This window comes from Neltuma alba, unplaced genomic scaffold (genome assembly GCF_004799145.2).
Source record: "Neltuma alba isolate B1F8T4 unplaced genomic scaffold, ASM479914v2 tig00002374_pilon, whole genome shotgun sequence".
Taxonomy (NCBI): Eukaryota; Viridiplantae; Streptophyta; class Magnoliopsida; order Fabales; family Fabaceae; genus Neltuma; species Neltuma alba.
In genome coordinates, this window is record NW_021632837.1 from 455977 (window position 1) to 482165 (window position 26189).

The following is a 26189-nucleotide window of genomic DNA, read 5'->3' on the forward strand; positions in this document are numbered from 1 at the left end:
GTCATGAGTTGTCATTAAAATTTAGTACACAAGACTTATTTAAAATTTTGAAATTTAAAAGTATTTTTTGGGATTTTCTAGAAAAAAATTCACATTCGTTGGCCAAAAAATTTCAATATTTACATGTTAATATTTTGATATTTAATATTTTTGAATAATTAGAATTGTAAAAATATTTTATAATAAATACCATTTTCTCTATATTTTATATCCTAATTTTACAAAATGTTTTTCCCTCTGTGGACCTCAGTAACTATAAAAACTTGAAATTTTGATATATTTTTCACCCAGTTATTAGGAAAATATTTAAATGGTAAAATAGAATTCAAAGCCATGATTTTATTTTTGAGGTATGTTATTTTTTGTGTGCTTCAAACACCGTAATCTTAGTGTTGTAAGTAACTTAAAAATAATATTATAATGTTCTGTGTAAAAAAAAAATAATATCATGTGCTAAATGCTCCTTTAGTCAAGGTTTAAATTGCATCTTGGAGTCTGGCATTGCCTCAACTCGAATTTCGCTATGTAAATTCTCATTTCATGCAATTTTTCAGTTAAATCCTTTTAACCTCGAAAATATTTCTTCTTCAAAAATATTTCTTCATATTTAAGTTTGATCTTTTTTTTAATTGAATATGCCATTCTATCCAAATTCCTAGCACCCTTTTTTTTTTCTTGTTAAATTAAAGATGACTTATTTTCTGAAAGAAAAAAATAAGAATTTTTATGATATCGGTTGGACCTTTTGAAAATAATTGGAATCTAAAAAAAATATTTTTATTATCTTAAGAAGTTATTAGATAGATGGGATGGAAAAGAAAGAATATTCATGAAAATACAAAATTTCGCATATATATCATGAAATTTGAAAATCACTGGATAATAAATATTCTTATGATTGTGACGCGATTTTTTTTTTTTTAACACGTTACTCGTTTCGTTTCTTGAACGAACGGCTCTTTATTCATTCATTTACATGTAAGAATGGGGGTGAAATTTTATTTCAACAATATATGTGCGAGGATGTTCATATTAATATTTAGGTTACAGTGAAGGGTGATTCTATCGGCATGAGCACGATTTACACCTTGCACTGGAATTAGATTGCCATCAAGATAAAACATATCAATGGATCAGAATTATGTAATATTATCAGGTAATAAAACATGTCCCAGTGAACCCTGAAAAGTCTGCAAAACGCTGCTTCTGTTAAACTTTTTGATAGACAGTTTTCTAGACTGTTTCATTGCTATTTGAACAGTGGGGGTGTCAAAAAATGAAAAAAAACAAAAAACAAAAAGGGTAGATGGCGATTTTAACGCTGTAAGTATATTGACATCGTGGCTGTGGGGGGCAAAGAAAGGAGACTGGTGCCATTAGATTCAAGGATGGGCTTTTGGCAGGAAATGACAAGAGCATTTTGTTTTTTGGACCAAGAAAATGATAAGAGCATACATGAATAGATGTTAAAACAATCCAATAACTACGCCCAGGCTAAATATTTCCATGTGTATTTTTTTTATGTGTAATATTACTAAATAATGTGTGATAAAAGATTAAAGATCTTTATAAACTTCCACCTCGCTTCTTTTTCAGATAAATAACCTATAATTTTTTTTTTAAAAAAAATCTTTCAAGTGATATAATGCCTGTTTGGTGGGGCATTTAAGGAGTCAAAAATTAGTTTGTAAATTTGATAAGTCAGTTTATAAATTTAAAACTTGTTTACAATAGTTCTTGGCTAATGACTCATCGGTCAAAAACTACTTTTTTAAGTACGGTTATAAAAACATTTAAAACTTACATATAACTTATGCAAAAACAATTTTTTAGAATTAGAAGATATTTTTGTCCTTATATTTATATTGTTTTTATGCTTCCATCTGCATATTCTTTATACTTCTCAATCAGTTTATTTATTTATTTATTTTTAATATTCTCTTAAGTAGAAATATTTTTTAACATAATTTTTAATATTATATTTCATTTTATATTTACATAAATTGTGCAGATAATCCAATTATTTATGTAATATTATTTGGTTGAAAAAATTTCTCATTACTATAATTTTTAATTTAAATATATTTTATTCATTAAATATAACTTCTTCCTATTATAATGATTTAAAATTATTATATTTTATAAAAAAATTTATTATTTAATAAAAGTCATACTCATTTTTATCATTTTATAAACTAAACTTACTTATCCAACTATAATCCAAATAATTTTTTTATTTTACAAACTAGTTTAACTTTTATTAAATCTAGCTTTTTTAAAAATTAAATTAAAAATAAATTTTACCCTGTCAGATTTATTTGCCTTTTGCCGTCTCCAATAAGCCAATGAATTTCCGGAAACAAACGCGACACAAGGAGGCGGGAAAAGTGGACAGGGTTGAAGACTTGCAAGGCATTGCTGCAGGCTCAGCTTCCAACTTGGGGGCAGGAGTCGCTTTTCAGACCGACCTGCCTTTGCTCTCCGCTTCCCTTTGGCTCCCTCCAAACTGCCTGACCTCTGCCCCATCATCCAGTTCTTGAATTTTCTTTCGGGACAAAAAGAAACTATCTTGGCATTCGGGGAAAACTAAGCAGAGGCGTCCGGCATTATAATTGTGTTCAATTATAAGTATTCACTCTGTAACCATGATATATTATACAGAGACAATCTAAACCAATTTAGAAGTTGATGAAGGCTATAACGACTGATTTGATCATTATGATTAATGTCGCATGATTATGGAAATCAGAAAAGTATGGTAGATGGCAAAGGAGGCTCCCGTGATGTGCAGGTGAAAATTGAATGAGTAGTCCAGAAGCTTCGGTCGAAGCAAGCTGAACGTTCCCCAACCTAAACCTTAGGTTTGAAAGAAGTGTGATACAAGATTTGAATCTTGTCCGGCCCCTTTGCTCTGTCCTAAAGAGGTATCCTTGCCTCGTAATCCAAAATGAGTAGAAGGCCCCTGTGTCCGTCGCCATGCCCGCATCAGGAATGGAGAGCCATTAATCAATGTCCCGCCATTTTTATCCTCAATCATACCAGCCGGCGGCCCCCGGTTTACGCTCTCATTTTTAAATTTTAAAGGACAGAATGAATGCTTTTAGGTTTAGTAATAAATAGGAACAGGTATTGCCCGAGTGAGGATGCGCCACGTAGTAAAGGCGCCAGATCCGAAAGCATTGGGAGACACGTGTAATCTATCGGGATGAGATGGCAAAATCAGGGGGTGCTGGGAAGCACAAGTGATTGCTCTCCCTCGCTTTCCCCAATTTCCAATCCAAGGCAAGGAGGATCATGGAGATAAGCTCGGCGGGCAGAAGCGGATGAGAGAGAAACCCACTTTCGTCAATTCGAGAAATTGGGGCTCCCACGTAATCATAATTAAAGCCATGAACATTCCCAACACCGCGCATTAAAGCGACCGCTATATTCATTCTCAGATCCTTCGCACCTCCCCCTACTTTGTACGGCTCTCCCCGGTCTTCTCCTTTCTTTATGGCTGTATCCGACACGGTCGTCGGGAACCTGACGACGATCTACGTGGCGGTGATCGCCGGCATCAAAGCCTACGGGCTCGTGTGCGGGCGGAGCTTCAGCGGTGGGTTTGTTGTGATCGCTTCGAGCACCGTGGTGGGCCTCGTGCTGGTGGCAACGCTGACGTGGGACGTATCCCGTAAGGTCACGTACGCCTTCACGCGCTGTCACGGCGGTCATCATCATTCTCACAGTCACGCCCATGAGATGTGCAAGGGCGGCATCTGTTGGCACGGCGTGGCAGTGCGATCCACCGCCTCTCAGGTCCGCTTCAGACTTCCCCGTCAGATTCCCTACGCGACTCTGTAAAACAAGTTCATAATTAGGTAGGTACAAGAACAATAACATGGTTTTTGGTTTCTTCCCTCATGTAAAAAGCATATGTATAATTTTGTCTTGAATTGCGGATGCTGTTGTAAAGGGTAATCATCCAGTGAAAGGGGCTCGAGATGTATATGGTGGTTTTGATTCGAGGGTTCAGAGCTTAAATTAGATTATTGTAATATATGTATTGATAATGGAAACCGGAATGTTAAATTATGTGCATAGACATTATGAGCAGAGGGTCAACGAGAAAAGTGCATTATTTTGACGAGGGAGGCTTTTTACTGTGCGATGTGGAGGTTATAATATGGTGAAGCTGGGAAGGTTAGTTGTGCTTGTGGGTTGAAATGGTAGACATGGAAGTGTAGCTAAGTCTTGTAGGTTTTGGGATTATTAATAATTGGGGTTATTTCCTTCAGTAATTTGGAAGTCCACAGGGCACGGCATTTGCTTTGCCGAAACAGAGAGTGAGACACCCACCCAGGACAGGATGTTATTCATAGTCCGATTTGGTTTTCAGCTCCGCAACCCTAATTTTCAGATCTCACCAGCGCTGTATTTTTCATGGGAAAGAGTTTTCATTACCTTCTCGGCGGAGCACATCATCAATCTTCGAAGGAGAATTTAAATTTTAAAACCATAAACAAATTAATTATTCAGAAAAAGAACTGTAAAGGATGATCATCAATTTTCTTCTCATCAAAACAGGTTGGGCGATCTAGAAGAACATTGTGAGGAGCATCAGATCACATTCATGTATATTTAATTTTGTCGTTTTAAATTATTAATTTCATTGACCTACCTATATATTCAAAATAGAAGTTTCTCTCAACTGAATTTATTTTCTATGCGTTTTTATTGCAGTTTTAAACTATTCAGATTAGATTTTAATGTTGCCACTTGATTGATTTTCTTAAAAAGTTATTAAATTTAAATAATCTAATTCAATGTAATAATTTAAAATTACAACGGTGCCATTTCATGTGTGCATCATCTCATAATATGTAGAAAAAGTTCAATTGTCAGCTAAATTTGTTCCCCGCATCTTATTTTCATAAAGTTTTTCTTCTGCCAATTTAGTTGTTTATCATCGTCATATACTATCTCTCGAATTTCACGCTCTTGCTGCCTTTCGGCGACGGCGAGCTTATGCCTCCGGTGGTCGTAGTTAACAGAGTCATTTTCATATAACGTGAATAACAACCAGCCTGCTATCTACACATGAATGGTTTTTAGGGCCACCCTCTTGTAAATTTATAAATAGTCTTGATCACACACACACACATATATGATTTAATGTTTTCCTGCTGTTTCTGAAAATCCATTTACAGTTGGCATGTTTATAAATTTGTGAAATTATTTATCCATTTAAAATTGACTCTATATATTCGTAAGTGTCTATTCTTAAATTTACAGCTGATTACCTTTTTTTTTCTTAAATTCATGAGAGTGACCTTCCATGAGTTATTTTCTACGGTTAGAGAGATAAGAACAAGTTTATAAAGTCATTTATTTTTTTAATTGCAAATGGAGACCCATGATCCATCCATAGCATTCCAATAATTAAAAAAATCGTCAATTGACATTAATACCTTCACAAGTTCTACAATTGTCATTTTTCCGACATTCAATTCATAATCCTTTACTAGTTATTTTTTGTTGTATTCATACTAAATATTTTTTCCTTTCGTTTTTTTTTCCCTATGTTTTTCCCATAATGTTACCTCAGATCCTTAATATAAGAGTTATTTTAACTTTTAATTTGAGTCTAAATATAAGACCTCAATCTACTTTGCCTATTATATTTAACTATTTTTTTTCTAAAATAATTCTTGTAATAATTGAACATGTCAAAGATTTTATCAAACAGTAGTTATAACTAATACACATGATTAGTAAGGGTATTTTAGAGAAGACAATATCTATTTATTACAAATAATTAACTTAACAAATTTTATTAATTTACTTAAATTAATCAACTAGCTCTTATATCAATGATAAAAGATAATACATATGTTTTCATAAATTACTAAAAATTTAAAATACAAGCTACTGTTTATAAGTAAAGAATAGTGCAATTAGATGTATATACTAGCAACAATTTGCTTTCATTTCATCCCGACTCAATAAGGGTTTCAAGATCATTGAATGACCAGGTGTCTAAATTAACTTTTTGAAAATAATTCACAGTATTTAAATATATGAAAAAAAATTTGTCTCAATTTATATCGGGTTCGAACCCAAAACTGAATGTGCATTTCAGACTCAGCCTTTGGTCACACAAGCAGCACAAAAGGACGAGATTGACCATGATATAACGAGAGACGAACATCCCACGCTAGCTTCTATCAAAATCCAAAAGCAAACACACAGTCAATGTAACTTTCCCTGCACACTTCGAACATATCAGCTTAATCTGGCAAGGCGTGGGGCTGGGGAAGTCAAGAAAAAGTCAACAAGCGTTGAGGTGACAATTTGCAAATTAGGTGAAGGAACAGGAGTTTGAGGGTGTGTTTGGATAGAAACTAAACCATGGTTTTATAAGTGTTTTTACGATTTACGAAATAAATATATGGAGGAGTCTGTCTCATTTTATGAAAAAGTACTTCTGAAACCATGATTTAGAGATTGCCAAACACCCCCTCAATAGTCACATCCAAACGGGACTATAATAATATCCGGCAGCAATGTCAATGGCCATTAAAGATTGTCCAAAGAGCTAAGAGGCTGAGCTGATCAAATTTTGCAGTTCCTAACACCATGACTGAAAAGGCTTCTGCAACGGCTGGGTCGGCAGACATGGAAAGCCTCACTATAATCATCTAAAATGTGTAAGAAAGGCGGGAAAAAAACTGACATCGCCCTTTGCCATCAAACTGATGAATCAGATGACATTCAGTTATGGTCCGGCTTTTATTGAATTCAGTGTACTCGTAGTTAATGATGACCTACTTTTGACTGTTGAGGATCATATTAGCTCATGCATGATTAATTGAAAGGCTGCATATACTTACGAACAGACAAGAAGAGAGAGAAGCATAAATTAGAATCTACATCCATGGATGTTGCGGATGTGTCCAATCCAACGTCTGGTTCTTTTCTTTTTACACGAACTCCCCAGCTCGAGAGTTGTGAAATGGACATTCTCTGCCCATCTTATTATTTTAATTGTCATTGGAATTTTCTTTTCCCGAGTTTCAGTATTTAAATGAAAAAACACAGCAACAGAGAGAGACCACATCAGTGGTGCGGAAGATAGCTTCCGTAGCATTGTTAGCCGTGTGATGTGGGCTAGGAAGTCTGCATCATTGAACACTTCACTAGCTCGAAACCCGGGTTGAAGTTAGGTGTTCGAACCTGATATGAAAAAAGATATTTATTATCATTAATAAATAAAAAAACGTAATTAAGACAAAATCAAAATATTTTTTTATAAAAAATTAATTTATTTTAATCAAACATTATACAATGAAATATTAATCTATTTATATGAACTAAATAAGTTATGAATATGATTACTCATTAGACTTTATGCAAAGCTCATTTAAATTCCCACAACATATCCCTTTTTAAACACTAATGTTCGAAAGTAATCTAACCTCAAAACAACTAAAATGTAAGAAGTGTTTGGATGAAATTAAACTATAACTTTAAAAATATTTTTACAGTTTACAAAATAAATATATAAAAAAACATGTCTTATTTTGCAAAAAAATACTTTTTAAAACTACTTTTAATGATTGCCAAACACCCATTTATCTAACCTCAAAAATATTTTTGAAAAGTATTTTTTCATAAATTAAAACAAATTCCTTTACATATTTACTTCGCATATTGTAAAAATATTTTTAAAACTATGATTTTATATCAACCCAAACACCCCTGCAGTGGAATTCATCATGCGGTGTGCAATTAGAAATGAGAGACACGTGAGGCGTTGGATTTGGGAGCTGCCTGGGAATTATCGCGAGTGCATAAATTATGGGGCGAAATTGGCACGGGAAAAGGGTTGCGGGAAGAATCGGAATTACTTTGACTCCAAGCAGGGAATAACGTGTTGTGGTGAAAAAGATGGCAAGAGAAAAAAGTTATGGCGAAAATAAGATAACATCACAGCCCTCCTATTTATTTTCTTGAACCAAGAGAACCCTCCTCTCAAATTTCCAAATACGTCCCTGTTGACGGAGAATCTTTAATGCAACGTGTTCACGTGATTAATGAATACTGTGGACCAATATCCTCATTTTACTTCTAACCCCAGAAAAATCCCCCTTTTACTTTTCTTGAAAAAAAAGGAAAGGAAAAAAGGCTTCAAGCCCATAGGAAATTCTGTCCCTATACTCGCGAAACAAATGTGGGAATAAAACCAATAAATCATAACCAACGGTTTACATGTATGTCTTCCGCTAAGCCTGTGGCAGAGTACACAAAACATCAGTGAATATGTAAAGTATGGAGCTCAGACTGCACATTAGCCAAAAACAAAAGTTTAGACTTTAGGCAAGATCAAGGTCAACTAGAGATGAAGATTGCTCTTAAGCATTCGGATAAGAGAGATGCTGCCATCTGTTCGTTTTACATCATCTACAGCTGACTTCCGCGTGCCTTTTCTACCCTGCAAATCAGTTGAAATGTCAATACATATCAAAATGTGTTGTACTATTATTCACAACCCACTTATTCTCTTATTTTTAGAGAGAAACTTTAGTTACTCTCCAGAAACCTCAACTTTCCAATGAATGTGCCCTAGCCAGAAACCAGAAGCCCCTGCAGCGTGCGTGAGCCGAAGATCACCATTAATTATATTACCTTCGATGCCGTTGTCTCGTCTACAAGATCGACGTTACTCAAATCCCTTAATAACACGGACGTGGAAGGCATAAGTCTCCTGCATCATTATGATTATAAACTGTTATGAAAAGGGATAACATAACATTATAATCTGAAAACAATACAAATACACTCGAATATTCTATCATAAATTACATCACGGACCTCTTTGGCTTCTGAGGGTTGCAGGAGTTATTGAACCTTCTCTCGGAATGTCCACTACCCAACTGGTCACATCCTTTAGTAGACGAGACAGCTTTAGGTGACGAAGGTTCCAGCGTTTCATCAGTAGGCAGTGGTGAGTTGTTAAACTCCTGAAAAGCTGATTGAGCATGAGGAAGGGAAGAGGAAGGCAGAAATTGATTTTGTGTAAAAGCTTTTAACAGAGGGTATATATATGAGGATATTTTAACTCTTGGGCCAACAGTTCTCGCGATAAAACGTTGAAAGAGATACAGTATTGTCCTGTTATTCTGTGGTGTAAATTTTCATGACATTCTACTCAATGAAGGCAAATTCAAAACCACAACACAATTCCCGGTATTAACAAAACCACCTTTTCAATATTGATACACTTGTTCAATGTTGATGGCCTAAGAATGAACTCACAGTCAGTGTCTTCCTCTCTACCGCCAAAGCATTAAGCTTCCCCGGTTTTGATGAGTCGGCCGAACCTTTCCTAATAATTAAAGCGAGAAGGAAGTAAGAAATGACACTTCGGAATAAACAAACCGCCTACTTAAGGAAGGGCTAGAAAGACTGGTAGGAACCGCGGGTAAAAGGTTGCTTGTCACAACACTGACCTATTTGATTTTTCGACGTCCAACGGTGTGCATGAAGTACCAGGTAGAGACTCACCATACGAATGATCAAGTCTAGGCTCAGATGATGCTTCTGCATCAAATGTTTCCTGGATAGAATAGATAGAAATATCATGCACAGTTCTTAGTCTGAATCTCACAAATATAAATGTCCCATTCGAACTTGATAATATGATGAGTATAGTGTTCATTTACCCGAAAGCTTTCAGCATAATTACATTTCCATTCTAACCTCTAAATCTCTAATACACACACACACACACACACACAAAAGTCTGGGGGCTAGATGAAGTAGGCTAATATCTTGCCTGACAATTCAGAAGGATTAATTTATCATCAGATTGGTCAGAAGGATCTCTGTAATCAGGTTGATAACCAGCATTGTCATATGCTTTGGCAGATGAGACATTCATGGGTGATGAAGGGCCCAACTTTTCAACGTTGGGCAATGATAAAGAATCGTTGAACTCCTGCAAAGTTGATTACAGAAAAAGGTTTTATAAGAGCTTGTCAAAGAAAGGATATCGATATATTTAAGGATATATTTAATGTCACATTCCTCGCAGACAATCACTCATATGAAAACATTGAAAGGATTAGAGGATAAAATTAATTCATCACCTTGAATGATTCCTACATAAACTCAATTTCAATCTAATACATATCCATCATTGAAGGCTTTTTAAGTCATGTAAACTCACTTTGTGAAAAAAAATTCAAATAAGCAACATGAATACACATACAAATTGATGGCAATAAATCAACTCACAGTTACTATATCCCTTTCCCCCTCAACCTCCAAAGCATTATGATAACTTGGTCTTGATGAGCAGACCTCAACTTCCCTAATAATTACAGCAAGCGCAAAGTCAGGAGTGATGCTCTAGAATAAATGAACCAGAATGCTTCAAGGACAAAGAAAGATAGGCAGTGAAGATTATTTGTCAAATGACTAACCTGTCTGGTTTTTCAGCATTCAAAAGCGTGCAGGAAGTACCAAGTGTAGGCACAGATGATGCCTGAGCATCAAGTGTCTCCTAGAAGAAACAGGTATAAATAGCATATGCAATATTCTCATAATCTGAAGCTCACAAAAAACTAACATAAAAATAATACTGATGAGTAAAGCTTTCTCAAAATCACTATCTACTCAAAAACTTGAAATGATTACACATGCATGGTGAACTCATCACTTATGTTTTAGCCTGTTAGTATGTCACATCGATGGTGAAAGCTCATACAGAGCTTTCAGTAGAAAGGGCATCTGGTGTGCTTCTAGTCTGACCAGATTCTTAGAGCTACTAGCGTGCTGAGTTTCTATGCAGAATAAGAGCACCTATATATTTAGAGAAAAGGAACCAAATGATTAACATGTAACACAAACAAATCTTGAGATATATAACATAACTAGCTGTATCTGCATGACAACCATATGCTTGTTGTATCTTGGGCTGTAGTATTTCCGTAATTAGTAGTTTATCGACCTATAGATGCAAGGTTTCATGCTGATGAGAACTCACAGCCTACATTTGCCACAAAGGGTTTTCTCTTTCTCTCTCCCATTAGTTAACTTCTACCAAAAGAGAGGGTTGGAAAAAAGAAGGGGGATGGGAGTCATGATGCACCAGAGCATATATGGCTGAACTAGTTCTTGCTTCCAAATGAATAGAGGAGTTAACCATCAATTGAACTGAGATACGTAGCTGTCCAACTTCCATAAGGATTAAGTCTAGACATAAACTGAAAATCTTTTAGTGATAATTGGAACCCACAACCACAAAATCTCCATACCTGATTATAAATATTGCATCCTTTGCTCCCTCTGCGGCAAGTACAGAAGGCCTTGAACTCATTCATCTCTGTTTCCAGCTCTTGATATTTTTCCTTTTCATGCCCAACACTTGCTCTGAGACTTAGTATTTCCATTTCTGCAACCTGATTATAAATATTGGTACGAAGTATACCTTCATAGTCAGCTTGAGCGCAAAACTTGCAGTGAAAGCACTTCTTAATAACATGACGGGAAAGATTAAAACTCGGGTTTAACAGCTAGTTATAATAAGTGTTATTTTAAATAATTTTTACCTTTAGCTTGGCATTATATTGCTTCAAAATATTCCATAAAGCTTTAGCAAAATTCTGCATAATAATGTGGCTTCTATCACTCTGAGCCTGGCTATCACACTCTGACTTTGAGGGACAACAATTAGCTTCTGATTTGCAAACTCTTGGAGCATCTGTAACAACAAAAAAATTACGGCAAGAAAGTTTAAATGCGAGAGAAGATATCAACAGCCAAGTATCAGAATTGATAAATTCAGCTCAATTTGGAAAGTCTCACAACCTCCCTTCGAAACGTGCAATTCTTTGACATTGCGCTCCTCTTCATGCTGGAAGTAAACAAAAAATTGTTCAAACTTCAAAGTTTAATATAAGTAGAAAAATTTCAATCAAGTTCTTGAAGTTATGAACAACACTTCCTGGCAAGTCAAACATAAAAAATTATTCTCAAACAAATAGCTAACAAAGAAAGAATGAACATGTTGAACATATATCAAATTCCAAGTAATTTAATATAATTGCAGACATGAACTCTTGGAGTGAAGCGAGTTTCATGTATCATATGTTCATATCATTGATCCACTTTCTTCTATATCTAGAGTTCATATAAAATAGCTTATTTTACACACAGAATTTCTGTTTTGCCTTCTGTATTCGTGGACACTGTGTGCTTTAAGTGGGATCTAGAAGTTCTCCACATACTGCAGAGATGAACTAAGCAGTCAAATTTTGTTATATCTATCTACGTGCTATTCAGATGATTATACTTGGAAATATCTATTATAAAATTGTAAGAAAATTTCTTAAATATTTAATGATTATCTAATAAACCTCTCCTAATCTTATTTTAAAACGAAATACATTGGGGGGGGGGTTGGCAGGGACAAGCTAGGAAAGTCAACAAAGAACACGCACACTATCTTCACTGCTGATAAGTCTCATTCGCTTTGCTTGCCCTAAAGTAGATGATGGTTTTGCTTGCTCAACTGTAGATGATACTTGGTACTGCCTTTTGCCAGGAACAATATTTGATTGTTCAATTTCATTATACCTGACAAGCATATACATTCTTATATAAATTGGGGTAGATATGAAATGCGATTGAAACCAAGAGATGAAAATAGTGTCACTTGATTTTCATGAAAGGGGAAGCTTGTCTTAGTAGGTAAGATGTGTCAAGATAATCTTCTTCTCCTGGCTTTGCTGTTAAAAGCTGAGAGGAAAAGGTTACCCAGATTAGTGGACTTTGGAGAGATATTGAATCCCAATTTCATGAGAAAGACTCGCAATTTTCAAAACACAATTAAATTATCTGGAGGAAAATAAATACAAAGCAGAATCTGCATACCAGGGCCATGCGCTTCTTGCCTTCCAAATAATCTCGAAGGAACCTAGTTAACTGTAATAGAAACGGTGATATTTGTATCTCTTCAGTCTTCATTATTTTAGTTATTGTCTTAAAAAATATTACTAATCAGGGATCGGCTGAGAGCGTCAGCGTATATTTTGGGGATATGACATACAGTATCAAGGAAGAGATTATAGCAACAAGAGCTATTGAAATTCATCAAAGGCCAGCAACGCGTCAAATAATTATCTGAAAAACTTACCAATGAGTTTTGGAAGTGCTTTTGCAGTGGCTTCTTAGGATTTTTTTGGTGCTCCAGTAAGGACTGGAAGTAAAATACAATCAACATAACCATACACAAAAGTAGCGGATAGGTGAAAAATAAAAAGGAAAGAAAACCTGTGTGCATGATACATACTCTTAAGCACAAGCCAAACACCATTAAAGTGTTGTTGATGAAATTGCTTTCAAGCAATCTTGTCCCCTACAGCATAAGAAAACTTGAGCTGAAGGTAATAGGGAAATATCTATTCCATAATGTTGTGAAATGTAGTCAATCTGGCTTACGAGATTTCAAATAATAATTACAAGTCACAACAAGATCATCAGAAATTCTACATTTGCTAACTCTCTGACATTTTTGAAAGGTTTCTTTAAAACCAGATGTTGAATTTGAGGTGAAGGCTCATGTTTTTACACTATCTACAACTTGATGGTATCATGGTTACTTTATGAATAATTTCATAAATTAAAGTTGTAAACTACTAACATCAACATTATCATGGTGGCCAGATTTGCTTATGCACGTAAACATGTTTGCTACGTTTTACAGGCCACAAAATGTACGTCCTTGTTTTTAGCAAAAACCGCAAAAGCGACATATGGTTTGACTTTCGAGACTAGCCATGCAGCTTCTATCCTAAAGTTGCCAAACTGCAGAGTATTCAAAATCAACCCCTATATTTCACGACAAGACGACTATATAAAGACCTGATTCCCTGTTTTCTTTTCTCTTTCTGCTCCAGCAAGGTCAATAATAGTCAAAACAGCACTATTTGATGGCGTGCTGACCGCCCCTTCACACTTTTGGCAAAAGTTAATTATGCATTGTGATCGGCTGCAACAAGAAGACAAAATCAAAACCCAACAAGAATAAAACATCGTATGAATAAACTCATAAACTGCTACCAACGTTCAGAATCCAATTAGAAAAAATAATAATCTGTTCTATAAGATCACTGAACTAAGAACCACTTCATCCAAGCTTGTTGCAGGTAAATCATGAGCTCATACAAGTCATAGTTAATAGTAAACTAACTACAGAAGATCAGCCACAGGACGATAGAATGCATTGAAGAGTATCCCTAGTTATATCGTTATAAGAAAGAACTCGCTAACTTTTCCCTGTATCAAAGTGCTTTAAGCTTGCCGCTGAGAACTAACCACCCAACAGTAAAGGAACTTCTTAAATTTCTGTTTGCATTTTACCTTGATTGACTGTTAGTGTTTGTCATTGCAGTGGCACGTTTTAGCACTGCTTGTGCTATTAAGGATTCTGCCTGTCCGGCACTAGAGATGAGAACCTGTTCAGAGAAATCCGAGAACAAGTGATCATTATCTATCATCTTATACACATGTACTGACATTACATTAGGCAGATGTAGCCAAAACCTCTTGCAGGCCTTTTACAGTTGATTGTTGCATGCTTAGCTCACAACCATCTCGCAATAAATCAAACAGCTTCTCTGCTTTACCTCGTTCAGAATAAATCTCAAATATTGATATGTAAAAGGACCTGCCACTGGCACCAAAGGACTAATTTAACATTTCATTCAATTAACCAGGGAAATGTTGGATTGACCAAGAAAAACAATAGAAAAGTTTGAGACCAGGTGATAGTTTTCTCCTGAGCTAGTTAATGTATAATCTTGTTTGTGTTCATAATGAGAACAACTAAACTAATATTGACTTCCCTGAGAATCGTGACTTCTCGGTGCCTGGCTGCTTTCAATTGAAAACGAAACCACTTGTGTATATAAATGAGGATCCATATCAAATAAGGATATTGATATGTTACACCAATTACAAAAAGACAGTTCCTCATCCAAATTTTAAGTTGAATCATCCTCATGTTTTCGAGTATGACGCTTAGTGACCAAACAACGAGATTGAATAGCAATAACGTAATTTTAGCATACATCCCAGAGAAGCCCCAAATGCATAAAAGGATCACAGAATACCTCAATGCCTGATTGGCCCTCGTCTCAGTCTCCTTGAAAATGTGTTGAAGGGCAAGAGGTACCATTCCAGGCTCCCTTGGACACCCAAAAACAGTATGAGATTTGCCTGAGCCACTGGGCCCCAGTGCAGCCAACATTCCGCTTTTACCGCTAAGGAAGTCATCCACCATAGGTTTCACCATTCTCTCATACACTGCAAGCTAAAATTTCAAATGTAAATTTGTGAATATGCCATTGCTCGTTGAGAAAGGATACAAACTACTGAGCGGAGGAAGAAAAGTTGACAAGGGAAGAGTACCTGAGATGAATCGGTAGGAAAAACATGAGAGAAACCTCCGTAAGTCTCAGATTTAATTTTCTTAGACTCTTGCAAATCTATAGGGGTTGATAGTGTCACTGAATGAGAGTCATTAACCATTATACAAACTATGGAGCTCTTCTTGACATTCTTTTCCCGTCCGAATATAGTCTTTTTGGTTGAGTTCTGAGGCCACGCATTCTTAGCTCTTAACCGCTGATTCTTATCAGCAAGAGAGCCTACTTTTCCAGGACCCTTGGGGTTCAGGAGAGGTCGAATTCTAAGGAAAACTTTGATGTTTTCGCTGCCTGATTTTCCATGAGACGTAGACGACAGTTGCGACGGAGCATTATCCAGATTTTGCGCGGACAAAATTTCTTCATGAGGGAATGGCGGAACTTCCCGTAACTTCGAAATGGATGAATTATAGCATTGTGGGGCGTTGATAGGAGTGGCACGAGCTCTCCGATAAGGGTTTCTACGAATAGTCACAGTGTTAGGGCATGGCAGTGGACTGCCGATGTCCACCGTCTCTGCCTCCGGGTCTCTTTCCTTTCCCTCCATCTGAAGTAAAGATAGATAAACAGGGCGCGGGCGTGAAAGAAACAGCGACGTTACCAAGACGCATAAAACAAGATGCGGTCTGAGCTGAGGTTTTTACTCTGTTAACAAGAGATAACTCCAGGGGGGCACCCCTACACTGACCTCATTTCTCATGCTAAGGATCTCCTGCCTGAGTCTTCGATTGTATCTTTTACTAATGTCTCTACAGACGCGATCCGCTGGCTGACAAGCTGGCTAAGTTGAGCTTCAGCTGAGAAGTTCCCTTTTTTGTTTTTGTTCACTCCTTCAATGATCTGCGACTAGGGAGGAGGAAGGAAGCCTCTTCTCTGCTCCTTTTATATGTAATCTCCATGGTCTCCTGGTTCTCTTTTGTACTCGAGAAAATAAAAAAGAAAAAAAGTTTGGCGCGAAATTTAAAATGCTCTGGCGAGGGAAAGATCATCCCTTCCTCTTCGTCCTCCGCCTTTACCCCGTTCTCCCTCTTTTTCAGGTGCATATTATGAAAATGAATGAAGCTGCGAGTTCCTAAATTTTTTCTTTCAAAAATCATAACTTTCAAATAAATATAGTAACTAGTAACCTATGATTAGTACGAGGAAAATAAAATTGAGAGTGGAAAAAATTTTAATGAGTTCTATTTAAAATATTGAAAAAATGGGATTATAAGATTTTAATGAAAAGAATATGTTAAATAAAATAGTAAAAAATTAATTAAAAGTTTTAATCCCCTTTTATAAAAAATTTTACAATATTTTTTTTATTTTTTTAAATCAAACTCATTAAACATTTTCCTCGTCTTCTTCTATTAAATAAAGAGCGGATAAATTCCCAGAAATAAAAGAAAACCCCAATAAATCTCGTTTCTAAAAGAGAGCACTTCGAAAAATTCAACTGAATTTTTTTTTGGGGGGGGGGGGATCCATCAGAGGTCAAAACGAGCTTGGGTTTGATCGAGACTGGGCGTTGGGCTTGATATCTTTTTGGTGATTAAGAAAAAAAGGTCTCTGGGTGAGTTGTTTCTTTTCTTTTCTTTTGCTTTTGTTTCCCTTAAGCCCTTAACCAGCATGGCAGCATGTGCATGCGAGTTCTGAAACGAGGAAGCTATCTTATTTTTTGAAGTGAGAATGTATTAAACAAATATGCACGACAGATCAGGAGCAGCTAAGGACTTTTGTCTGTGAGGCTAACTATGGACTCAGTCCTTGCTGTGTGGTTAACTAAGTTACAGACAAAAGAAGCAATATTCTTAGTAGACTGAGTGTCATTACAAAAAATGCGTTTGTTTGTACTATCCCAGAGTTTCCAAACAAGATAACTAAAGAAGAGTCTCCAGGAGATGCTGTTGGTGGTTGGTTTGAGGTTCCTGAGAAGCCATTCCTTGAGAGCGAGGTTACAGAATTCCTATAATTGACTTCTGGGGATCACTCTACTCCAACAGGATATGGCCAGAGTGCAGTGCCTTAAGACATGGTGCAAGTCTTCTGGAACTGTTCTACAAGCGTCGCAAAAAATATCATTGGTCATACCTGGCAAATGCCTTTCGGTATTAGCCAGTAATCTATTCTGGGTGGCTAGCCACAAGAAGATTCATACTCTTTGCAGGCCAAGCCATCGAGGAAGCTATCTTATAACTGTTCATGGTCACTGCCTTCGTGTGAAAAGGCCGTTATACCCTCAATATAAAATGCGAAAAGACACCCACTAGACTACCTCCCCCCCGGGGGGCCCCTTTCAGGCCTCAACAATCATCATCTCCTTCCTCTATCCTCATAAATCGAGGTATCTCCACTGTCTCCGTCGACTAACACCAGCAGCAGCCACTAATAAACAACCGCCTTCTTCGTGCATGTTCCTTGATCGTCGTGCTTCGCAATCATGCCTTGATCTGATCTTAATTTTAAATCCCTAAGTTTTCAGAGCACCGTCATCGTTTATTTGGATTTTTTGGTCAACACATCTTATTTGCCAGCTTGTTGCTTCAAATTTTCTTTCGATTTTCCAATTTAATTTGTTGCTTCCAACCTGCTTTGCAGGCACTGAGATTAAATCCACGGTTTTTAGTTTATACAATGTCTTTCATATTATTAGGCCATGAGGTCATTGATATTTTATTACTGTTTAACTGAATATTTTAAACAGACTATTTTGTTTGAGGTACTATTTGGCATTGGATGTGGGCGTGTTTTTTAATTAGAATTTGAATATTGATTCATTATATTAAAAAAAAAACTAATCACTTCTGTTAAACCTAATCATATTAGTCTTGTTGCATTTTAACAAAACAAAGTTACGGGGATGAACATTCCAATCCATCCACTTCCATTTTTGCCCCATCCTTGGGCCCAGTTGAATCCCACCTTCTTCAGGCTCTGGGTCTGGGACGCATGCAAACGTGATATATAACCTTTAAAGATTTACGTTTTTAATTCCCTGTGCAGGCAATTTGCACGGGTTTGCTACATGTGATTTGGAATGACTTGCAACTAAAGCCTGGCTCTGCCTTTAATATTACGAATTCATGATAGGGTAAGGTGGTGCAAGCGCCTGACAGTGATACCATTGGACAAGGAACCGACCATACTAACTAAAAATGACAATGAGGGGGATTTGACAATCTCTAGTCCTTGGTCGGCGCATAAATCTGGTGGTCCAGCCTAATTATCTACGTATGCTTCAACCATTTAACATAAAGGGCGAAAATTACCATAAAAGATTAAAAATTCTTAAATAATGAGATGCTAGGGCTTGTTTGGTTTCAATATATTATACTACATTCGATCCTAAATACAAAAACTAGTTGATAGTTCTAAATATAAGACATTAATTCATTTTGTTTTTCAAATTTAGAATGTGTTATGAAAAATATTCTTATTGATTATAAGGTATTTTCGACCAAGTATGGTTTCAATTTATATGATTGAATAAGAATAATTTAAGAAAATCAATATATATTTGTTATACATGACTAACTTAACTAATTTTTTTAATCCTTTTAGATCAACTATCTAGCTCTTATATTGATGATTGAAAATGACATATACTTATCCATTTTCTGTAATTTGGTGTGTAAAAAGTTATTCTCTCCTATCATAAATATAAAACCTATTATATTGAGAATAGGTATTACATTTAGAATGGAAAGGCTCAGTGAAAATGAAAAAATCTCATCAATAGCAAAATGTTGAAAATGGACCAGACAAACAGTTGCTTTCAATCATCAGCATCAACAGCTAGAGCATTTTTGTCAGAAAAAATGAAGGGCTAGAGCATTGATTGCAGATTTTTTTCGCCTCATGGGAGCATCATGTTCTTGCATCCTTGGTTATTAGTCAAACAACGTTTTTCAACGTTTTGTATTAGAAATTGGAACACCTGCCGTCCAAATTTCATATTTCAACATCGACTTTCGGACGTTCGGAAAAACTTCTTTGATGATGTGTGGTTACAGGGATCTGACATTTTTTTCCCACAATCTACCACATACTCCTTCCTGCCTCTTTTTAAATAAATCTTTTTATTCTTCTTATAGAATCATAACTACTGAAATATACTCTCAGTTATTAAAAAAATGAATTAGGTAAATAAAAAATTTGATTAAAATCAGTTAAAGCCAAAAAAAAAATATTACCTTCGATTTTTAATATAAGAGCTCGTTAACTAATTTCAATGAATTAAAAAATTAGTTAAGTTAGTTATTTATAATAAATAGGTATTGTCTTTTCTAAAATATTCTTCCTAATAACATGTATTAGCTAGAGCTACTGTACAGTGAAATATTTAATGCGCATAACTACTATAAGTATTGTTTTGGAGAAAATAGATAAATATGAGATAAAAAATAAATTGAAGTTTTATATTTATGACCTAATTAAAAGTTAAAATAACTCTCATATTAATGATCGGAGGTAGCATGACTTTTTTTCCAAAAAAAGTACTAGTAGAGGGTGAGTGGACGAGCGAATAATCAGTGTAATGAGGTTGACTAATGACTAATGAAGGCAAAAATAAAAGAGATACTCGAAATTTTAAACAAATTATTATTGCTTCTTATAAATAGAAACACGCCATTTCTAAAAAATTCAACACAGAGAAAGTAATACTATCTTTAATCCTTAATAATAAGACATTATTTGATTTTTATTTTAATCATAAATATAAGATCCCGATCCATTTTATCTCTCATATTTATGCATTTTTCTCAATGTAGTTCTTCTAACAATAGTAGTTCTAGCCAATACACTTGATTAATAAGGATATTTTAGGAAAGACAATATATATTTATTACAAATAACTAACTTAACCTCTTTCCTTAATCTCCTCAAATTAGTCAACTAGCTCTTATAATTAGGATCAGAGCTAGTATAAAAGTTTATTAACTAACTTGAGTAGTTAAGTTAGTTATTTGTAATAATTAAGTATCGCTTTTCTTAAAAATACCCTTATTAATCATATGTATTTAGTTATTTGTAACAATTAAGTGTCATCTTTCCTAAAATATTTTTATTAATCATGTGTATTAATTAGAACTACTATTTGATAAAATCTTTAACATATATAGCTGCTACAGGATCTATTTAAAAAAATGAATAAATATGAGAGACAAAAATTGATTGGGATCTTATATTTAGGATTAAATTAAAAGTCAAACTAATTCTCATATTAAAGATCAGAGGTAATAATTTACAATTGGCCCGCCAATTTTTAGAAAAGCATGAACTTTTAAAAATGCCTTTCTTTTAACACCGGTTCCTAATTAACTCAGACTTAAGAAGTGTTTGGAAAGTATCAGAAGTGCTTTTGAAAAACATTTTTCCGCAAATCGAGATAAACTCTTCCAATAATATTTTTGAAACAAGATTATTAACGTAAAAGCACTTTTAAAGCTATAGTTTTGATTCCGTCCAAATATCCCCTTAATCTAACAATATTTTTGAAACAGGATTGTTAACGAATCATTGTCTTCTTCTAGCGACATTTTACACTGTGAAGCGCAAAACTGCTGGTCTAAAAAAGGAAGCGCAAAACTCTTCAAGACGACATTTTTTACCGCGAAACACAAAAATACCCGGGGGGGCAAAAAAGATTTATAAAGCATTACGAAACGAGTGCAATATAACTCGTGTATTATTTCTTCCCAACTTTAATAACTGGAGGCATAAAAATAAAGTCTTGCATCAAAATTTTATACATAATGAGCGAATGTAAAGTGGACATAAACCTCCCCAACTTCTCCTCTAACCTCCTATCAAATCATTTATATTTCTATTAGTTTTGTAACAGGTTTTAATTTTTATGTATCGTTTTACCTAATTTTAATAACGTTGTATTTTATAAATAAAAAAAAGGTTTTAATAAAAGAAACATTTTTTTCCCCAACCGAATCTAACTAATTTCCGAGCAGGCACGAATAGTGGAACGGGAGGAGGACCCCATCATTATTGGCAGAGGGAAGGGAACGAAAGTTGTGTAGTCAGTAGTGGAAGGCTATTCGAAATTGCGGGGCCTGCGATGCAAGAGACGCGAATGGTCCAAGACTAGACTCCTCAATATTTCGTCCGACTCGATCCACTTGGAGGAATTCATCAACGGTCACAGTCTTCTCAACGGCCATTTCAAAAATAGACAATCGTACGGCCAGCAACGCTTCGGCGGTTGCCGCCCTACTGCATCCCGGTTTTGGACTTAGACCGCTGTGGTTGTCGGTAATCTCGGAGTAATCGTGACACATATATAATTTACTTAATTTATTTTTTATTAAAATACAGATAACGTGACGCATAATGCATGGTTTTCCTCTTTATATATTAATAATAATATAGCCGTTGAGCTTGCACTGCATAAAAAGGTGGAACCGGCATATGGGTTCATAGAATTGCACGGTATAGAAAATATAGACAAACCCCTGGAAAGTCAGGGTTTCTGAGATCCTTGGGGGGTCGACAACTCCAGATTACACACTCTTTTTGTTTCGCTCCAGATCAATTGAGTCGCCTTATTCTCATTTTTACTTGATCAAAGTATAGATTTTTGTTTAGTCTCCAGGAAAGAAACGGGGCCTTTTCTGCGCTATCATCCGCTGAGTTTCTCAGTTTTAGCTGGCAATTTTTTCCAAAATCAGATATCTGCAGATTTACAGTCTCCCGACGATCAGCTTGTTCTGAAGAAGATCATCGACAATCCCAGTCTCAATAATTCATTTATACTGTCTGATATATTCTGATCTAACTTAATCCCTCGCTAACTTCTACTCATTGGCCTCTGTCATGGCAGCTTCCAGAACTGAGCGATCAATCGTTCCTTGTCAGCAGATCAAAATCAAAACCCCGAAGAAAAACGGGGGGGGAGCTTTCATTTCCAGCCCATCGTCGGAGAATTCGGGCGTCTATGGGGTTATCTTACACCCTCATTCGCATCCTCTGTCTTCATCTGTCGGCAGTCACCATTGTCGACAAAACCAACAGCCACCTCTGCTTCCTCTACCGATTTCTGCGCTTCAGCAGCCTCTGATTTCTAGAAGCGTCAGTCAAGGTTTCTCTTGCCCTCCTCCCCCCACTCGAAGGAACAGAATCAGAGACGCGTCCCTCACGCCCAAGATATCAAAACAAGCCAAGCGAGAAGAAGTGAAAAGAGATCTGAAATCAGCATCTCGATCCATATCGGAGCTTCTCCACGTCCATCAGAGCAATCGGTTGGGACCCGACCCGGCTTACCTTCCCAGGTACCTTCCTATCGTTTTAACCACGGCGTCAGGAGAGGGAAAATTCGAAACATTTCCGGGTTCGGTGTTTAGTCTGTCTCCGCCACCCAGCAGCTTGCCGCTACCCAAGTTTTCTCTGAGACAGAAACTTAGTTGCAACGCTGGGGCCGCCGGCGTTGACGCGGGCGCAACCGACGATCTCCGGCGACTTCTGCGACTCCGCTGAAGTTGCATCCGCGATTTGGTGGTGGAATGTTTAGTGGGTGCGCCGGTGATGGCTTCCGCTGTTCAGTAGTATTGCGTAAATAAAAGGTCAGCAAGTGATCAACAGCTGATCGTGATTTTTCCCGTGTTTTTTCAGGGAGAAGTGTGTGTTCACTAACTCTGTTCTGAAGCAGATTTAAATCTGTTTCGCCGAAGCCGAGCCCAAGCTGTTATGGATTAAAAATACGGTCTGCTTTAGTCTTTTTGTCCTCTAAAGCTTACCAGGCTCGGTTGGTTCGGTTGAGAGCTTTAAGCTTAAATTAAATATATATATATATATATATATATATATATTTGAAACTGGCAAATATCAGGAAGTTTTAGTGTTTTTATGCGTATTGTTCTGAGCTTATGGGTTATAGCCCGTTTGGTTAATGGAATCATTGGGGATGTAATGGAATGGAATGATTAGAAATGGAATGTAATGCAATTATGGTTACAATGAAGTTGTTTGATACTCCTCCGGTCCTTATTATAAGACCCTATTTGACTTTTTATTTGGTCCTAATTATAAGACCCCAATCCATTTTGTCTCTTATATTTATGTATTTTTTTCCAAGATAATTCTTCTAATAATGATAGTTTTAGCCAATATACTTAATTAGCAATGATATTTTAGGAATGACAATACTTATTTATTATAAATAACCAACTTAACTTACTTCCTTAATCTCCTCAAATAAGTTAATTGGGTCTTATAATTAGGACCGGAGGAGTACAATATTAAGAATGATAAAATTAAATTTATTACCTATGTTTAATTAAATACAAATAAAATCAAAATGACAAAAAAGTCCCTAATCAGATAAATTTTTATTTGATTTATCGCTTCCTGCCTCTTTCTCATCAGTGGACACAGTACTCAACCATTACTGTTGCCCATCATTCATTCTTCCTCCTTCATCTTTCTCACATGGGAGCCATCGCTCCACACTCCTTAACGTTCAAAGTGTGCCATCCCTCCCTCTCCCCTTAGCCTCATTGTTAGACGATCAAAGTCTCACCAACCTTCCTCACTGCCATTTTTTTGATGCTTGATAGTAATTTTACTCAAATAATTTAAACATTAAAAAGTTAAATTACCTCGTTGTTAACATTTAAATTCACAGTAACATATTATTAAATAAAACTTAATTTTTTTTAACATTACATTTTTATAAAACCATAAACGGGGAAAATCATCGTTTGAGCATGATCCCAGCCAAGTTACTCCAAACGTCAAAAGGTCGTGGATTTGGCGATTGAGCGAGCAAGATGATATGGGTCAACATGGTTGATTAGAAGTGGATTTTAATTATATGAAGAGGATGCCGACCTCTGTTAAGATCATAATCGTTTGATAATGTTGAAACACACAGGATTATTGGGTTACAAAGATGAATGTTACATGGTATAACAAGGTATTATGGATTTGTATTTTATAGGTGTCACGTGCTTAAATTTCCTACTGACTTCGATTTTCCCTCCCAGTGATTATAGCATCACCTTGCTAACAATCATAAATATTCAAAATTGATGTGCAGATCTTCGGGAAGATGGGCAGTTTTTCAGAGAACATCCAAATGCAAAGCCTATTACTGCAGCCCAAACAGACCATCCTAACGCTCAATTTTGAAGGCAGAGGTTGCTATTATCATGTTCTGTTGTGCTCTACGCACTTGCGTTTGTTCTTGCTCAGGCTCAAGCGAGAAAAATTGATAAAGCTTATTGTTGCTCCTGCATAAATCGAGAGCAGTTTCAAAAACGTTGTTATCAAGCATGCACTGGGCGTTTAATGACACTACTAATATGGGCTTTCATGTCTCTGATTGCGGAATGCGAAAGCTGAATCTGACGCTGCCACCAAAGTGGTTCTTCAACCGACAAAGCAAAAGAAGGCGGCACAAAAGACCTCTTCAATATTGTGATCAAGATGGCACGAGAAGGGTTGCAAGGTGGCCCTGAATAAAAGTTTTTGGAACTCTGTGCTGGCTGATTTGGAAGAACAGGTGTTGAAAAAGCTTCGAGGGATCGAGCGCTCAGCCATGCAACTCGATTCATCTTTCCTTATATCACCTGATGGAAGGAGTTGAAAATGGCAAGATTCAATCTTCCAGATGGAAGGCAGAGAAAACATCAAATGGAAATTACGTCGAGCTGGATATGTTCGAGTGGATGTTGATGGTTCAGTCTTTCACCAAAACCAAGCTGTTTGTGGAGGAGTTGCGAGAGACGATCAAGGAAATTGGCTCAGGGGACTTCAACAAGATCTAGGCTATGCCCCGTCCACTGCAGCAGAATTACTGGCTATCAGATCGGGATTGAGGATGTACAAAGACATGAACTTTTCACAGGTTCAGCTGTCTGCGGACTCCTTGGAAGCTATTCAACTTTTGTTGATGGATAGTGGAGATGGACACCCTTTGAGTAGCGAGACACAAGAGACCAGGATGCTCATTTTTTCCACCTGGGATATTGAAATCCGTCATACATGCAGAGAAGCACTGAAGTGTGTAGATTATCTTACAAAGTCAACTCATGGGTCGAGTAGGGAAATGAGGCCACTTTCAACAGGCCATAGACAATATTGTGTGGCGCAAGTTGCTCAGGATGTCTTGAAGGCCAATATGGGGGCCTTTGACCAGATGTAATTTTGTTTGTTTTGTCTTCAAGCGTAGCTTGCCTTGTTATTCAAAAAAAAAAAATTGTGATCAAGAATAAGAAATTGATAGGAGGTTGAAGCCTCTCAAACGGCCAATCTCATTTTCTCCACGTTCCACAGAGCAGGAAACTGTGAATATAGTTTGGCCTGACAAGTAGGGTCACTTATCCGATTCTTTGTAATTACCTTCGTCTTGCCAGCCTACATATTTCCTAACGTGGTCGGCTATTCATTGCCTGTACTTCATTTACAACCCGTGCTACTTAGAGAGTGTTTGGTTTCTGTCAAACGAGATAAATTACTTCATACATTTATTTCGTAAACTGTAAAAACACTTTTGAAACCATAGTTTGGTTTCTATTCAAACACCCTTTTAGTATAGATTTTAGCATTACATGACGCGCAATATTGCCGGCAATGCAAGAGGCTGGTTGGGATGAAATTTGCCAAGTTACATTTAGAGCTTGTTTAGAGCTCCGTTCAAAACAAACTTTTAAGCAAGTTCACATAAACCGAGACAAAACTTTTCTCACATACTTACCTCATATTTTATAAATTACATTTGAA

General features: G+C 36.2%; 4 protein-coding genes across 9 annotated transcripts; 3 read left to right on the top strand and 1 right to left on the bottom strand.

Moving 5' to 3' along the window:
• The first annotated feature begins 3151 nt into the window (after window positions 1-3151).
• On the top strand, window positions 3152-4087 carry LOC114724166 (uncharacterized). The gene has a single exon (XM_028910476.1). It carries the CDS (start codon window positions 3496-3498, stop codon window positions 3841-3843), a length of 348 nt encoding a protein of 115 aa, XP_028766309.1. The 5' UTR covers window positions 3152-3495; the 3' UTR covers window positions 3844-4087.
• A 4018-nt stretch (window positions 4088-8105) lies between these two features.
• LOC114724112 (kinesin-like protein KIN-6) lies at window positions 8106-16101 on the bottom strand. 5 transcript variants are annotated; one of them, XM_028910424.1, is made up of 21 exons: window positions 15457-16101; window positions 15159-15358; window positions 14590-14713; window positions 14407-14501; window positions 13909-14035; window positions 13337-13402; window positions 13181-13243; window positions 12919-12969; window positions 12701-12783; window positions 12486-12621; window positions 11854-11899; window positions 11595-11746; window positions 11301-11444; window positions 10467-10546; window positions 10279-10354; window positions 9818-9979; window positions 9492-9598; window positions 9298-9367; window positions 8854-9002; window positions 8668-8746; window positions 8106-8473 (listed from the first exon to the last, which is right to left on the bottom strand). In XM_028910424.1, the coding sequence occupies exons 1-21, from the start codon at window positions 16018-16020 to the stop codon at window positions 8375-8377; spliced, it is 2673 nt and encodes an 890-aa protein (XP_028766257.1). In that variant the 5' UTR covers window positions 16021-16101; the 3' UTR covers window positions 8106-8374. The 5 variants fall into 5 exon arrangements, with proteins under 5 accessions (XP_028766257.1, XP_028766248.1, XP_028766241.1 ...); XM_028910415.1 differs by having other exon boundaries at window positions 10467-10543; window positions 14590-14719; XM_028910408.1 differs by having other exon boundaries at window positions 14590-14719.
• Window positions 16102-21878: 5777 nt separating this feature from the next.
• Window positions 21879-25732, top strand: LOC114724150 (uncharacterized). 2 transcript variants are annotated; one of them, XM_028910467.1, is made up of 3 exons: window positions 21879-23029; window positions 24340-24381; window positions 24505-25732. In XM_028910467.1, the coding sequence occupies exon 1, from the start codon at window positions 22284-22286 to the stop codon at window positions 22941-22943; it is 660 nt and encodes a 219-aa protein (XP_028766300.1). In that variant the 5' UTR covers window positions 21879-22283; the 3' UTR covers window positions 22944-23029; window positions 24340-24381; window positions 24505-25732. The 2 variants fall into 2 exon arrangements, with proteins under 2 accessions (XP_028766300.1, XP_028766293.1); XM_028910460.1 differs by lacking the exon at window positions 24340-24381.
• LOC114723408 (uncharacterized) lies at window positions 25078-25611 on the top strand. The gene has a single exon (XM_028909601.1). It carries the CDS (start codon window positions 25078-25080, stop codon window positions 25609-25611), a length of 534 nt encoding a protein of 177 aa, XP_028765434.1.
• Window positions 25733-26189: the final 457 nt, after the last annotated feature.

Coding starts and splice junctions, on each gene's coding strand:
- LOC114724166 (XM_028910476.1), top strand. CDS start 3,496: ATGGCTGTATCCGACACGGTCGTCGGGAACCTGACGACGATCTACGTG.
- LOC114724112 (XM_028910408.1), bottom strand. CDS start 16,020: ATGGAGGGAAAGGAAAGAGACCCGGAGGCAGAGACGGTGGACATCGGC. Junction 10,547..11,300: donor GATGCAATATTTATAATCAG/GTATGGAGATTT, acceptor TGTTTCTTCTAG/GAGACACTTGATGCTCAGGC. Junction 10,355..10,466: donor AATGCTGAAAAACCAGACAG/GTTAGTCATTTG, acceptor TGTAATTATTAG/GGAAGTTGAGGTCTGCTCAT.
- LOC114724150 (XM_028910467.1), top strand. CDS start 22,284: ATGGCAGCTTCCAGAACTGAGCGATCAATCGTTCCTTGTCAGCAGATC.
- LOC114723408 (XM_028909601.1), top strand. CDS start 25,078: ATGGAAGGCAGAGAAAACATCAAATGGAAATTACGTCGAGCTGGATAT.